This window comes from Buceros rhinoceros, unplaced genomic scaffold, assembly GCF_000710305.1.
Source record: "Buceros rhinoceros silvestris isolate BGI_N320 unplaced genomic scaffold, ASM71030v1 scaffold16486, whole genome shotgun sequence".
Lineage (NCBI taxonomy): Eukaryota > Metazoa > Chordata > Aves > Bucerotiformes > Bucerotidae > Buceros > Buceros rhinoceros.
In genome coordinates this window covers 1,112-16,857 of record NW_010418241.1, presented here as the reverse complement: position 1 = coordinate 16,857, position 15,746 = coordinate 1,112, and the positions used below count along the sequence as shown (strand labels likewise).

The following is a 15,746-nucleotide window of genomic DNA, read 5'->3' as shown; positions in this document are numbered from 1 at the left end:
ATGTCCCCGCGGCGCTTCCCTCACCGTGCCTGCCTGTCCCTGCCCCGCACCTGCGGGCCTCGAGCGCCAGCGGCCTCCCTTTGTTTCCCTCAGCGCCGGGGACCGGCTTTGAGCTCCTTACTGCGTCCAGAAGTCGGCCGGGCAGTGGGGAGCTCCCCCTCGCCGCCGCAGGGCCTGGGCCCAAGGCTCACGCCTTGGCCTGTCTCGTCCCCTGCCGCCACCGGCCTCGTCCCTCCGCCGCTGCCTGCAAGGGCCTTGCTGGGGATGCTGCTAGAGGTGAGTCCCCAAGGGAGGTTTGTTATCACGGGTGGCTGTCTCCTTCGACTGCTTGGGGTCCTTTTTCAGTCCGGGTATTTTCACACACTTTTAAATGTATCCCCTGTAAACATCAATAGGGCTGTGGAGGTAGCAGGTGGACAATGCGTTGGCCAAGCTGGCATCTTTCAGTGTTGGTTGCATCCGTGTTCCTTGCGGACAGCCTGCTGTGCTAGTTGTAGGGTAGAGGAGCAGCTGAATGATGGGCTGGATGCTGAGGAAAAAGGAAACAATGCTTTTTAGTTCTGTGCTGCTTGTGGAGCTGTGAATGGAGGGAAGGAAGGAATATCAAGCGTTTTGGCCAAAAGTAAAATAAACCTCAAATGAGTGTAACCTCTTAAAATACAGCATTCGTAAGAATTTCCTAAACCTAAGAGTACCAACCTTTCTGATTTCCAAAATGCAGATCCGGAGTTTTTAATGGGCTTTGTCTGTTTGTTTTTTAGATTCCCTCTGAAGGACTCAAAGCGTCTAATTCAGTGGCTAAAAGCTGTTCAGAGAGACAACTGGACTCCCACCAAGTATTCATTTCTTTGCAGTGAACATTTCACCAAAGACAGTTTTTCTAAGCGTCTGGAAGACCAGCACCGGTTGCTGAAGCCCACTGCTGTCCCTACTATATTCCAGCTTGCGGAGAAAAAACACGGCAACCTGGATTATGTCAGAAGCAGAAGAAGAATAGCAAACCAGGTACCACTGCAGGATGGAGAAGACCCAAGGCAAGGAGGCTGTGAGGTAGTTCAGAGGACCTCATCTTCTGCCCAGGATTTCATGGTGATGCGAAGGACAAAAATGGAGGAGGCTACTTTGCAAGCAGAAATCAAATCGATGTCTGAGGAGGAAGAGAACCTCCACATCCAGCTGGATGGCCCTCGGAGAAGGACGTTAGTTGATAATTTGGTTGCAAAGCCTGGAACTCAGAAAAAGCCTGAGAGATCTGTGGAAGACTATCCTAAAGGCACCTGGACAGGGAGCTGGGTAGCAGACAGAAGTGGTGTGTCGGTTGACGACTTCATGCCTCCTGCCTCTGGTGCTTGCAAGTTCATTGGCTCCCTTCATTCTTACAGCTTTTCCTCTAAGCATGCCAGAGAGAGGCCGTCTTTCCCAAAAGAGCAGCTAGAAAGAAAAAGGCCAAAGAGAGATATGGAACCAAGCTGCAGCAGCCACCTTATGGGACACGATAAGGCCATAGCGGAAGGCTCCCCTACTTCATCCCTCACTGTGACCCCTCAGAAACCTTCCCAGGGTTTGTCAGCATCCCCAGCAGACCTCACCCCTCGGCCTGCAGCTGAGGCTGTGGTGGGGCGAAAGGGGGACACAGATGCCAACCCCATGTCAATTAATGAGGTCATCATGTCGGCCTCGGGAGCTTGCAAGCTCATTGACTCACTCCATTCATACTGTTTCTCCTCCAGGCAGAGCAAAAGTCAGGTGTGCTGCTTGCGTGAACAGGTAGAAAAGAAGAACGGAGAGTTGAAACTTTTGAGGCAGAGGATCAGTCGCTCTGACAGTCAAGTCAGGAAGCTGAAGGAGAAGCTAGATGAGCTGAAGAGGATCAGTTTTCCTTACTTGAACAGCCTGCTATCCCAGGACTGTGGTCAGTATTCCCAGTGGCTTTGTGTTGAGGCAGAATTCACTATTTTCTTAGCAATAAGAGGCTGTTTAAGTTAGCGGTCTTAAAGGTATGATGGGTAAAAGATAAGAGAAAGGTATGTTTTGGGAAGGAAAAGTAGTAGCTTGTGTTAGGCCAACAGACAAAGAATTAGGTTTGGGGTCATACTGGCTATTTCTTATATCCCAGAAGTTTCTGAGGCGATCCCTGGTGTGGAATGGGAAGTTAGGTATAATTATTTTTTAATTTTGTTGTTTGTTTTATGCCTGCATTATTTTAACTTGTTTGTGACTCAGTAGCACCTGTTAGGATTTGCCTGCCTTTGTACTATGCCTGTGAATTTTTTTGGTGTGTTAATGAGCTGTCATGGGCAGGTATTTGGGAAAGCTGTTGTAGTCTGCTCCAGTGATGTGGAAAGTACTTCTGATCTTAAGATTTCATATACGGCACTCATTACTTGGGATCTATGAAATGTAAGTCAGGGGGTAGGTATCAAATAGGACGATGTCATGATACACAGTGCGGTCACTTTTTGTGTCTGAATGTCTCTGTTTAGTTTGGTCATTTCCTCCCTCAGAAGGCAGAAGTAGTCAGGAAATGGATGATGAAGTGGGAGCAGATGGAGAATGACATATCAATTAAAAAAAAAATTGAAATGCCTGAAAGCATGGGCGCATTCATCTAGGTACAGAGTCGTGTAAAAAGATTGACAGAGAAGTTGAACCAGGCCGTAACTCTTTCTCTTGCAGACAAGAGTGCTTTAACATACAGCTTATAGAAGTTCTGCACAATGACTCTAATTGTGAGATACAGTTTAGCAGAAGAGTTTAGGAGCATCCTATGATGTTTGTGTGGCCACTGAGAAGATCTTGGGTTGCCTTGTGATGCGTGACTTTGGGCTTTCTTGAAGAAGCTGTCATCCATGGATGGTTAGATTCCCCTGATGGTAGTTCTCGCATCCCTTCTTTAGAAGAAACCTCATGGCTTCTTCTAAAACCACATAGTATTAGACGTGGTCAGAAATGTGATACTGGCACAGGCAGACGTGTTCTCCAGGTCGCTATAGCATGGCCTACTTTCTCCACTAAGTGCAAGAAAATAAACCCTGACAAAATTCTCGAAGGTCGATACCCAATGCTACTTCTCCCATGTGTTTTTAATTTTCCTAAGCATGGGAAAACTCATACTTTGATTTGGGTAGAGGAGGGGAAAGGAATTTTTTTTCCCCCCACAGAAACTGGCGTAGAGTCTTATTTGTACCTTCTGGTCTATTTTTTTTTAATTGTTTTGGCGTCAAACCAAAGAAAATATCTAAATACAATTTTAGGGTTCCGTAATTGTCACACACACACACATATATATGGTGATACTAATTGCAAACAGAGCACCCTGAAGGATGTTTTTCTTTATTCTAGTAAGCACTGTGATTTTTCTTTTCTTTCCTGAGATGGATGCTCTTAATACGTTCTTGAGAACATGAGAATTATATATTAAGAATGTCTTCTGTAAGAACATAAGAAATACATATTCTATCTGCTATTTTCTATTTTTTAATGCATTGACCAACTCATTACCTTTTCTGCTGTCTCTTACCGACAAAACTGGAGATCAGTATGTGAAAATGAACCATTTTGGTGGATGTAGCTTAGTGCAATGGCTCTTGTGGAACCTTTTGCCTGGTGACTTTTTTAAAGGGGTTTGTTGGTGACTGGCTGGCTTTTATTTTTTGTTTTTTTCTTTTTTAGCTTAATCTTGGTGCTCTTCTGCCTAGTGTTGCCTTTTGTGTGCTCATGGTGATAGGTTACGGCAGTCAAAATACCTGATTAAGTGCAGCTGACTGCTGCTGAGCAGAGTCTGGTTTATGCCTAGACACTAAGTTTTACTGTAATATAAATCTGAATTGAAAGGCTTTTTGATACTCATAAAACCAGTCAGATAACATATTAGGTAAATAATAATTATAGTCTTTGCTAGTAGCTACATTTCAGTTGTCCTGAATCATCTGATGTGTGGTTGAGGTGATGTTATTAGCTGTGAACCTAAGCCTGCATACTTTTTTCCTTCTAAAGGCAGTGCCTTGGGGATGGGGAGTGTAAGTAAAGTAACCAACTGGACTGACTGTGCAGATTGTTACATGTCTGCATCTCAGCTCCATGCGCTGCAGCACTTCTCTTTGCTGCTGCCTGACGTTCATCCGCTTCCACAAAAGAGCAAGCAGAAAAATGAGCTTTAGGCATGGACCCATTCAGCAGATCTTAATTTTGGGACTAGTTCTCAAATGGTATTTTCCTTCATGAGACAAATAAATTTCTGCTGTCTGTATCCAAACTTCAGCTGGCTGGAATGAGCAGGTTTCTGCAAAACTGCTGCACACACAATCCCTGCCAGCCACACCTGAGGATCAGTGGCTCAGTCTGGTGAGTCCGGCTTACAGCATGCTCAGACTGTCATAGTGTGCTCAAGTGGTGTTTCCTAACCTGTTGTAACAGGGGGTTCAACTAACTGGTTTTAGAAGCCCTGGGCTGTTTGCTGCACAGCTGTCACGGTGACCTTTTCCATCTAAAGGTGCATATCCTCGCTTGTTTGGATAAGTTAAACAAACAAACAAATATCCAAACTTGTTTGGATAAGGAAAATGTTACCTTCTGTTTTGTGGGCCACTTCTGAGGTCTGTGGAGATCTTCCAGCAGAGGAGCATGGTTAGTCACAATGCAGCAGGCAGAATGAGCTTAGATACATCTTCTGGAGTACAGCAGGATGCACTGGGAGAAATTAGGGAAAGCCAGTGAGCAAATACAGATCCAGTGTCTTGGGAAAGGAGAGACTATTATAACAGCACTGTCCTCTGATATACAGCTACTGTTTGACCGTCTTGTTCTGCTTGAAGGTTCCACAGCTCTGCTGCATCATACTCCCCCTGTGCTAGTGCAGACAGGAGATCCGAGATGCTCCTTTCACAAGGTCACCTCATCTTGACAAGCATGACTTTGGACCTTTTGTAAAACTACATCTCCCAGCAGGCACTGAGATAACTGTCTTACCTAACAATGAGATCACTTCCCTTGTAGCCATCTTACCAACCCTGTGCAAAATACTTTCTGGTGAGTGAAGGTGATTGGAGAGCTAGACCAAGCAATAGAAAAACAACTGCGAACTATGGCTGGCAATGGAGCAAACACAGGTATGATTCAATGGGATTGAAGTGTCTATGTCAGAGGGGTATCATTGGAGCATATGTGGACCCCGTTCCACACTACATGTCTGTTTTCATGAAGGTCATTTTAAAGGCAGGAAAGTTTGCAAAATGAGTCCACATGGAAAATGGTTAGAATTTTGCTAGGGATCTGTGGGAAATCGTATTCCCTAGCAGCTTAGATTTGTCTTTATTTGTACAAAGCCAGCATAGAAGTGGGGTCATTTATAATGCTTTTTACATGCGAATGAAGCATAGTTGGTTGAACTTTGGGACAAGCAGGACTCGAATGTTAAATGTATGGTTTCGTGCCAAGAGGGACTCCTGATGCCTGGTCTGTGGGGCTGGAAATGGTGTTTCCTATAAAGCTGGCAACAGGTTTTCCATCGTGTTGCGGAATATTAATAGCAAAATCATGTTCCTTAGTGGCAATGAGAGAAGAAGTAGGGTAGTGCAAGGGTGCGAGATGCTGTACTTTCATCTGCCTGAGCAGGACTTGAACAACAATGGGTCCCTGTCCAGTTTGCCTTGAAAATGAAGCCCTTATAATGGATCACAGAGATGTTCTGCCAGAAAAATTGCCTCTGCCACAGTGGGCACTGCTAACCTGGCAGCTGCATGTTGACTTGTAACTAGATATTGGAAGAAAAATGCTTTTATTCTGAGATGGCAGGTGCTGCTTGTGATTTTTTTTTTTTTTTTTTTTTTTTTTTTTTTTTTTTTTTTTTTTTTTTTTTTTTTTTTTTTTCCGTGTCTGGGATGGGAATGGTCAGGGTAGAAGACTGGTCGATAGAGTAAGTGGGTGTTAAAGCAACCCACTTATTGTTTAAGCAATAAAATCAGCTAAGAGCAAGATAAGGAGTGGGAATGTGTGCATAGGTTAAGAATGGGGCTAATCTGTGGAAGAAGGCATCTCAAGAGGCTAGATGAGACTTCACAGCACCTATGGCCCGAGCACTTGCCCCTCTGCAGTGGGTGGGAGGTAAGCTGCTTCGTTCTCTGCATGGGAGTAGCCAGCATACAAGCACCAATCCGACCCACAGCACATTTGGGGCTTGGTTGACCAGAGAGATGGCTCTTGCACTGCCCCTTGGAGAGAAAGGTGGTTGGAAGGGGGGAAACAAGAATTTTTGCTCTGCTGTTGCTTCCCCCTGCAGTGGAACAATCTTGTTTTTTCTAGGGTTTTTATCCTAATAGCCTGTACAGTTTGTGCATTAAACATTTAATTATGCAGTGAGTCGTCAATGACTCACAACAAAAAACCAGCTTGCAGCTAGAAAGCAATGAAAGTGCTAACTAAGGAAAACTCAAGAGAAAGTGAAACATATTGAGGTGAGCTCAGATAGGATGTTCAGATTTCTCATAATAGTGTGTAATTTAAAAAAATGTTTTATCTGTATTTTGTAGTGTGCAAGAACTCTGACAGTGCCTACAGGCACTGGAGCATTTTACTACAGAGGTAATGACACATTGGTGCTTCGTCATGAAATGAATTACTAAGGTCATAAGATGAAAATCTGTGAATATAAGCATGTTCCCAACTTTCAGAGCAGAGATAAAGCTAGAGCATGTCAGTGCTAAGAATGTTTTACTGGGGGAAGCATCAGCAAAGTGCATAAAGGGGTGCAACACTTGAAGGGCAACAGAGTACAAAGCTACCTTCTGTATTTAAATATAGAAAAAGTATGCTGAATGAGGCTGCTCCTTAATTACAAGAACTCGATGATGATGATCTAAACCCAGTAAGTGATTCAGCTGAAGTAAGTACTGCAGGAAGCTGTCCAGCTATTGTTGTAGACCCTGCACTTTGAGAAGGTGCTGTTTGAGTTGGTTAGTTTGCTTGGTTTGGTTTGGGGTTTTTTTGAGGGGGCTGGGGGGGAACGTTGCTTAAGTTTCTCACAGCAAGTTTTCCCCAGCTCAGGCAAAATAGGTTAGCTGCCTTGTTAGCAGGCAGCTGGCTGCTTCTGCTGCAATTCTGCTGATAATGGAGTGTAGAATTTGTGCCAGCATAGCTTTCTCTGCTGAGGATCCCGCTTTTGAGCCACACTGGCTGAAGCCCGTGTAGACGTGGCCCGAGGGTGTTGTCCAGCCACCTGATCCGGTTTGTCTCATGGGAGGGAGACTGTACTGTCCTCACTGCAATCCATGGACAGCCAGTTACAGTCTGACTTGTTAAAGTGCAGGGAGGGATATGACTTCTAAACGCTCTGTGAATGAGAAAGATGTGGAAATGGTCCACCTGTGAGTTCAGAGGGATAAAGTGAGGTCAGATGGTGGAATGGAGCTGACTTGTGTGCCCAGGATCTGGGCACGGCAGTTTTGGCCTGAGTGGCTTCCTGAAGAGATCTAGGTTGGTTATGTGTCTGTAGTTTGGTTTTTTTTTTTTTGTCTTTCAAACTGTTGCTACTTGTGAGCATTGTGGCTGCTTTCATTTGGATTTCATAGAGGAGCAGAGATTTTGAAGATGTGAGGTCCCTAATGGGTTCAAGAAAGTGTATCATCTGGTAGGGAAAACTGACTCCAGGAATGACCTGGTTAAGAAAGAGGCTATAGTTTGAGCTTCCCTGTTGTTAGATAAGAGAAACTACATGTGGATGCAGGAGAACCAGTATTAAGAGGACCCCATCTGAGCCTGAAGCTTTAAATGTGCAGAAGGGTGGCCAGTGCCTCTTGCACTGCAAATCCTCTGGTGTGGTTCATATTCTTGATATCATCACACACTTACGTTTTAAGCCATAGTGGCAGGGTATTTATAAAAGTGATATGCCAAGAATTTAAATCTTTAACAAGGGAAGTATATGCTCCTTTGCCAGTGAAATTCCTTTTGACAGTGACTGCGTTTATAAACTGTTGTTTGAAACAAAGCAGCTTAGCAGACAAAGATATTTTTCTCTTTAAGCTCTTGTTGCTACACTGATCTTGCATTTACCCATCCCAACCATGACAGAAGAAGGAAATTTCTTTTCAAATCAAAAATTCTTTTCTCCTCTGATGGACTTAATCAGTCTCTCTCCTGTCTGCTTCCCTGCTCTTGTTTTTCCACTCTCTCAGCTCAGCCCTCAGGCACAGAAGGCTGCTAGGGAGAAAGACTTAGTCCGCTAGAGACCAATACCAAAGCTAAGAATGGCACTGCATAGGATGTGATCAGGATGTGTTTACTCTTCCGTGCTCCACTGAGTCTTTGGTCCTCATTCCCACCAACACTTCTGATGTTTTCAGCTTTTCCATGCAACACAACACTAAAAAACTCATGTTGGCTTTGCTGCCATCCAGGTAGTTTGGAAAAGTAATAATGGTCACTTGCCCATGTTGTTTGTCCTGATGCCACAGACTTCAGGATATACGGTTACATTTCCGATTTTCAGTTGGCTAGAAATCCAACTTTGTCTTTGGAAGTGAGACTAGCCTGGTCAAACTCCTCGAGGCAGGCTGGATGCTGCACAGCAAGGCAATGGGGTCAAGCTGTGGGTGCTGAAAACAATTGATTGACTTCTTGGTTTATAACCAAATCTAAAGAGTGGAAATGGCTAAAGGCATTTCTTTCATCTGTCATTTTGATGCTTTTTCCTGAAATGCTGCAAGATTGGTAAGCAGAAGAAAATGAATTACCCTATTACAGTCACTCTGGTGACAGAAAGCGTCCCACTCCTAGGCTTTGTTGCTACCTCCTGACCCAGGAGAGGGCAGCAGCAGCCCAGGCTGCAGTCTTTTCTAGCCTTTCCAAACCTTTGCTCTTCCCTTCTATGGTGAGAGCTTGAGCCTGGAAAAAGCTTGGAAAGAAATGCAGTATATGCAGTAGCAAGCGAAAAGCAAATACAAGTTGCACAGGGTAGCGATATTCTTCTTACTCAAAAAATTGTGTGCTCTCAAGATAAAACTAGAAAGGGGAACTGATTCCTAAGAAGCGGTGTAGAAATATGAGGTTTCTTGTAGCAATAATTCTGGACTTTTGTTACCAGTCATCACTGTGTAAGGTCTTTGCTGCACCAGAAAACAATGTTCTGCTGCTTTGATTGCTTGCAGTACAGGTGGAAAGTAAGTACAATGAAATAGTGTCTGGTACATTAACGCTGCTGTATGGATTGTAGGAACCCCTTCTTAACACCGTGGTAAGCTGGTGGTGAATGCGTGGGCTGGCAGGACAGTCTTGGCAAAGGCCAGCTCTGCTGTAGATTTTTATCACCTGTTTCATAGTGAGCTCTCATGGTTTCTCATGTTGCTTCACTTGCACAGTAGTTCAGGATAAAGAAGAGTAATTAGTAGCATCTTGCTGATGTGCCAGCTGTCTCTCTAAACCTGGTCTCTCTAAATCTGTGGAGCAATAAATAACAAAAGTAGTCTCTTTTACCTGAAAGTTTCTACTCTCCCTTCTTTGGCATTCCAGTCAGACTTTCCATTCTTCCTTGCTCACTCTTTTTAGTCTGACATTTGGGACAGAGCACAGTGAAGTGCAGACAGATTAAGGAAATTTTTTACCCTCAATATCATCTTTTCGGGTCATAATTCCCTGCAACTTAGTCTATGCCTTTTAGACCAGCCAGACAGGTAGCTTGTTTTCGTATTAGGTGATATCACTAGGTGTGGAAAACAACCCACTTCAACTCCTACTCTGCCAGTATGAGTCATTTATCACGTGAGTGGGAGGAGAGCGTGCTTCAAGTATGGTTCAGTCATACCTGTCTGCTCCTCTGCATAACATAGGTAACCTAGAGTAGTGGACATCTAACTTCTATCGGTATTGGTCTTTCCTGAGATCACAGTGCTGTATTGCTTTCCTTGCTTACACCTTAGGAATGGATCTCCTTTGCTGTTCACATGGCTTTAAATTGTCTGTCTCCATTTCTTTGATTTATTTTTTTCTAGGTCACATCCTTTTAAATCACAACAAAATGCAAAACTGTTGTTTATCAAAGCTCTTTTAAAATGATTTGTTAAAGAAGTTTTAACTTTGAGAAACAGACCTTGGTTTCGTGATAAATGCAATGACAAAGGAAAGTAGCTTTCTATTCCATTTACCCTTTAACTTGCAGGCACTCTAGGCCCTTTAAAACGTTTCACTTATCCTTAGTCCACAGTCTAAGCAGAATAACTTCTGAATGATCCCTGCTTCTTTGTACAAGTGCAAGTCGTTGTTAACCTCTTCAAAAAAATTACAGCCAAACTTTGATCTTGAATATGTATGCAGCCTGATTTGCACGTTCCTCTGAAGTGAGGACTTGTTTCCTTGGTCTCTGAAACAAACATGAATGGTGCGTACTCAGTGCTTGAGGAAAAATTGGGTCAGATTAGAGGTTTAAGTACCATTTAGCAATTACACTTTATGCTGAGATTTCAGTCTTCTCCTTCTTTGCATGTAGATGGGAGGGGGCTTTCTCTTCAGATGAAGCTACGGAGGGGAGTCAGAAATGGAGCAGCTGGAAGAGTGCTCTATGTAAGGCCAAGAGCAGATTTGAAAACAGCCCTACTTTCCATGACTGTTCGTTGTTCCCCATCTCCCCCTGCATCTTGGAGGTGATGCCACTCTAGAGAAAAGTGTTGCTGCTGCATTGGACCATTTCTGAGGTGTTTTGTGTTCACCTCCACCCAGCTGTAAGCATCTCAGCAATTTGCAGAGCACAGATTCCTGAATTTTATTTCTTTCTTCTTCCATAGAGACTCCCCAGCTGAATCCTGTGATGGAGCCCCTGTCCTGGATGTTGGGCACCTGGCTTTCAGACCCTCCAGGAGATGGCACCTTCCCTACAATGAAGCCTTTCCAGTACCTGGAAGAAGTGCACATCTCTCATGTGGGGCAGCCCATGCTCAACTTCTCGTAAGTTTAGGGGTTTATCTGTATTAGTAGCAGCTTTTGGAGCAGGCATGGCTCCAGTGAGATTTGTTGATTGTCTTTCTTTTCCAGTGGCAAAGTAAATAAGTTTTCACCTACCAAATGAGATGATGTCATGATATGTGACTGCATGGTCTGACTTCCATTTTCCTTTAAAACATGTGATTAATTGGTACACAGTTGCCACATACAGAGAGCTGCACACCTGCAGTCACTGGTAATTTGCTAGCCCAAGAGTACAGTGCACTTCGGAGCTTTTCAAAAATGAGTTCACACCTGTAAACTTGTGCAGAAGTACACGTGTACAGGATCAGGACTGTGGCCATGGTGCAGTGTAGAGTTCTTATGGCCCACCAATATTGAGGGTTATGTAGTGAGAAGTAACTCAAGAGTACTGTGAATGCAACTGTAGCTTAGAATAATGAGAGTAACTTAAGGTACCAAGAAAGGCCCCAGCATGGACATCACTATTGTTTGTGCAAATTCCATACCTGCCTTTGAAAGACCAGTGATCCTTCCACGTTAACATGATGTGCACTGGGCGCATATGTTAGCGAAGATATGTACTGTCCTTATGACCAGAAAACCACCATTTTTCTTGCCTACGGTAGCTGTCTAATTAGAAATGAATCCTTGGGTAATAGCATTACAACTGCTATCATTCTGCTTTGTGAAACTCCTACTTACAGATATAATAAATGAAGGAGCTATGGCATGGCTGTCTTACATCCACTTTAAACTGTGAACTTCAGTCATCAGCACCGTGAAAATCTGCGAAAAATTAAAGTGCTTAAGAAACTGTACGAGATAGGAGGCAGATAGCTTAACTGCTTTGGCTGCAAGTAATTGTTCTAAGAGAAATTACAAAGAAATCCGGAGGAAGAGAAGTGACATGGTAGCTAACTGTTGAGTGCTGCTCCAATACTCATTTAGGAGGAGTGAGTTGGAAAGCTTGTTGCTTTGAAAACCAAGGAAAAGAATAATTACAAGATGCCAACACTGTGTGAAAGATGCCCCGTGTTTCTGGTGTGCACCATGCATTGTGACAGAGCTGCCATTTCTAGTCCAGTTTCCAAAAGAAACAAAGCTCAAACAGTTGTGCTTTGTCTACATCTCCCTCTCTAGAGATACATAGCTCAGAGCTGTTGAGCTCTGGGAAGCATCAAGAAAATAGGCAGCAGGCTTGGAGGACAGAGATCTTGAGCCTCCCTGGCTTCTGGAGCAGTGCTGCTTGACTGTCACAAGACAGTCTGTATGTCTCTTGAATACTCCCAGGCACGGAAAAAAGCCTGATTTGAGTTTGTTCCTCCTTTGATTCTAGATAATCCCACCATGGGGCAAAACTCTGTAGGCTACATAGCTTCACTAGTTGCAGAGCATAGAGGTTAAGATGCTAGAACAGTCCTTAGCAGGTGTACAGCCTGACACCACCCACAGAAGTCATTCCTGGTTCTTCCTATAACCACATGGTTAGAAAGGGACATCCTTTATGTAAAGACAAAGGCAAACAGGAGGAGCAATTTTTGTGTATTTGTACCCAGAGAACATTGGGAAGCTAGAACCAGCTGCAAGACACCCAAGCTCCTCCCTAACTGCGTGACATAGCTGTGCTTCCCCTTCCTTGTTTCCAGTTCTTTGAAGCCCACAGGTTTCTTGTACCATGTGTAAGGGCGTTACATGCTTGGAGTTGTTGACTCTGTGTGATTCATTGTATTTTACTTCACATAGGAAACCCTTGCTTTGGACTTTCCAGCTCTCAGTGCTGCTTTAATAAATAACTGTTCCAGTTTGCCATGTGCCAGCACCTGGACAAGCCCCTTTGTCAGGCCCTTCTTGCACACTTGCCCTGTTACTGTTGGGGTTGCAACTGACAACACAGTATCCCGAGTCCCAGGGCGGGTCACAGTGGCCAAGGTGACTGGTGTTGGCTGTTTCCAGCAGGCACATCCCAGCTGCCCAGCGGAGGCACACGTGGAAACTGCTGTTGCTTGAGGGAGTTCTGGGTATAGATTTAGCAGCCGCCATGCCAAGCTTGCCTCTATCTCATTTCCTGCAGAAGGATGCAGAGGGGGAATTACAAAAAACAGTATGAAGAGAAAGAGATCAGTCTAGAATAAAGAAACACCAGTAGGGGAGTCCACTGTATTGTAAAGATACCTAGCTTGCTATTGTGTTTAAGTTGCTGTTAAATTCAGTTACTTGTGTAGACTCAGGAATGTTGTAGCACTAATATAATATATGAACATGCATGCTATATATAATCACCCACATTATGGGTGACCAAACATACAACTCTTAAGGTCTCATGAAGAATAAATAAGAAACAGAGCTGAACTTTTTTCTTTTTGAAGAGGATGGTGGGACTCTTACTGTCTGCAGAAAGTAATACGCAAAAAAACCCCCATATTGCCAGGTTTAAAAGCTAAATAAATATCTGGAATTACAATATTATCTTTGAGAAAAGGAAATATTTGAGGCAGAGTACGACTTCAGCATCTGTGTAATGTCTGACTTCCTGAGGGAGTTTCTGAGCGACCTCTTGAAAGGACCCAGGTGCTGTGGAAAATCTGAAGCTTGAACTTAAATAACTAAGTCGAGCTCTAAGAAATAGCTGTGCCTGTAATCATATTTTTACACATTTACATCTCCCAGCTGTGAAGCATTGTCAGTCTTTTACTCTTCAAATAATATTGCAGGCCATCATGTGATTAAATAAAATACTATTTACTCTAAGACAAAACCAGGCCAAATACTGTATTTTCCGTGCAACCACCAGCAGCCTTTATTCTGATATCCCCTCAGGTTCAACGCTTTCCATCCAGACACCAGGAAGCCCATGCACCGAGAGTGTGGATTCATCCGCCTCAAACCTGACACTAATAAGGTGGCCTTCATCAGTGCCCAAAACACAGGTACACACCTGATATCCATGCTGGAAAAAAAGAAGAGATCCCTACCATGCTGTGCCATATCATCACTTTTCCAGAAAATTACTGCACCTCTCATTGTTTAATTTATTTTCACTATGGGTTCAGTGCCAACAAGCAGAAATACGCCCATACTGAAAACAAATTGATAAATGAGCTTGTGGCAAAAGCGCTGAGTTTCTAGGACTGGCTGTGTGGCCTTGCCCAGACTGTGTGGCATTCTAGCTTTCTGTGTCTGGGAAGGACTGCATGTCAAAGTACTGCTCATACAGGAGTTTTGAAGGATGTCCTTTCCACAGATGGTATGTTGGTGTTTGCAGATCTAGCTTTATAAACCTAAAGAACCCCTGCCTCTGTCGTAAGAATTGCCATCTGAGGCTTAATGATGACAGACAGTAAGTGGCCAGTGACATTCTTGATTCCTTCGTATCATTCTAGTCTTTTTTTTTTTTTTTGTGGGGAGGCAGAGTGAATGTATACGCATAAGGTGCTTTGTTCCCACAAAGCTGGCCACAGTTGACCCTGTGGTAGAAGCAGAGGTGCATGCCATTGTTCGTGAGCTTCTGGGTCTCGATGACTCCTTCTAACGCTCGTGTCAAATTAGGCCAGCTGCTCCTTCTAAACAGGTTCAGATTTAACATCTCACTTAAACTCTCATTACCAATGTCAGCACTTTCCATATTTGATTCTGTGGTGCAGGGTAGAGCTTGTGGCCCTGGCAAGGTGGGGCTGTGGTGGTTTTAAACCCTAGCTGCAGCCTCTCCATCCAGGAGTGTTTGGTGTGATCCGTACAGCAGGTCCTTATTAGACCTTTGCCAGGATGCGGCACTACCAAGCTTCCACAGACCTATATCAGAGGAGCTTCTCTCATACCATTCCCTTAACAATCTTGGAGAGTAATCTCAGCGCAGTCTTCTTTCTCAGCTCTTAAACTGGGAGAATCTCCCACTGTCTGGATGTAGTGCCTTGGTACTTTTTGCGCACTTTACAGGGAGAGAACCCATCTAAATTATTGTAAGCAAAAGAGTCTTAAAAGCCAGTTGATGCTTAAATTTGAATCTAAAACTCCAGAGCAGGTGCTGAAGGAAAAACTGCCAGTTGCAATGCAATACTCATCCCACATGGTGTGAGTAAGTCTGTTTGGCTAGATTTTTCTAAGCAGCATTACGTCTGTTGTGTGTATTTGCAGCTGTCAATACGTGCTAAGTTCTTCAGAGAGAGTGGTGGTCTATTTATGCAGCCTAATAATTGTGTCATTGTTAAGTAACCTTTGAGCCTAATAATATGTATGACCTTTTTTCACACTAGGTCTGGTGGAGGTGGAAGAAGGGGAGGTGAATGGACAAGAGCTGTCTATAGCTTCTCATTCCATAGCCAGGATCTCCTTTGCCAAGAAGCCCCACGTAGAGCAGGTGAGTGGACACAGTGAGCAATTCACATAGTATTGCTAGCCCCAGAAGGTGTCCAGTTGAGAGGATAGGTCAATTAGCATGATTTAATTACAAATTTGCATCAGGAGTTCTTGAAATATTGCATGGCATCCTGGCTTATCCTTTCTCTAAGAGCCTTCAAAAGATATTTTGTACAAGCTGCAGAGGGATCACTGAGATAAGAACTGATGTCCTGAGTCAGACCAGCTAACCCAGTAGTGGCCACAACCAGCTTTAGGGAAGAGAATAGGAAAGTCTTCTCTAAATACCCTTGTACAGCAGTGGTGTTACTTCCTAATGTTGGTCTTCTGGATTAATTACAGTATGAGGGTGCACAAGTTGCCCTGTGAGTGTTTGAACAACAAGCAAGATTTCAAATATTTTTAGACTTCAGAACTGTCCACACAGTATGTAGGTACTGAGGGAACTGGCTGATGTGCCT

The 15,746-nt window shown here is 43.8% G+C and overlaps 1 protein-coding gene across 1 annotated transcript; it reads left to right on the top strand.

Annotated features, from left to right (window-relative positions):
• Positions 1-93: 93 nt before the first annotated feature.
• THAP4 (THAP domain containing 4) lies at positions 94-15,368 on the top strand (the record flags this gene model as incomplete). Its single annotated transcript, XM_010138479.1, is given in 6 exon segments — positions 94-276; positions 722-1,912; positions 10,773-10,932; positions 13,750-13,859; positions 15,183-15,297; positions 15,299-15,368. Coding segments are annotated over 6 exon segments (1,829 nt in total), but the record flags the coding sequence as incomplete, so codon positions are not given.
• Positions 15,369-15,746: the final 378 nt, after the last annotated feature.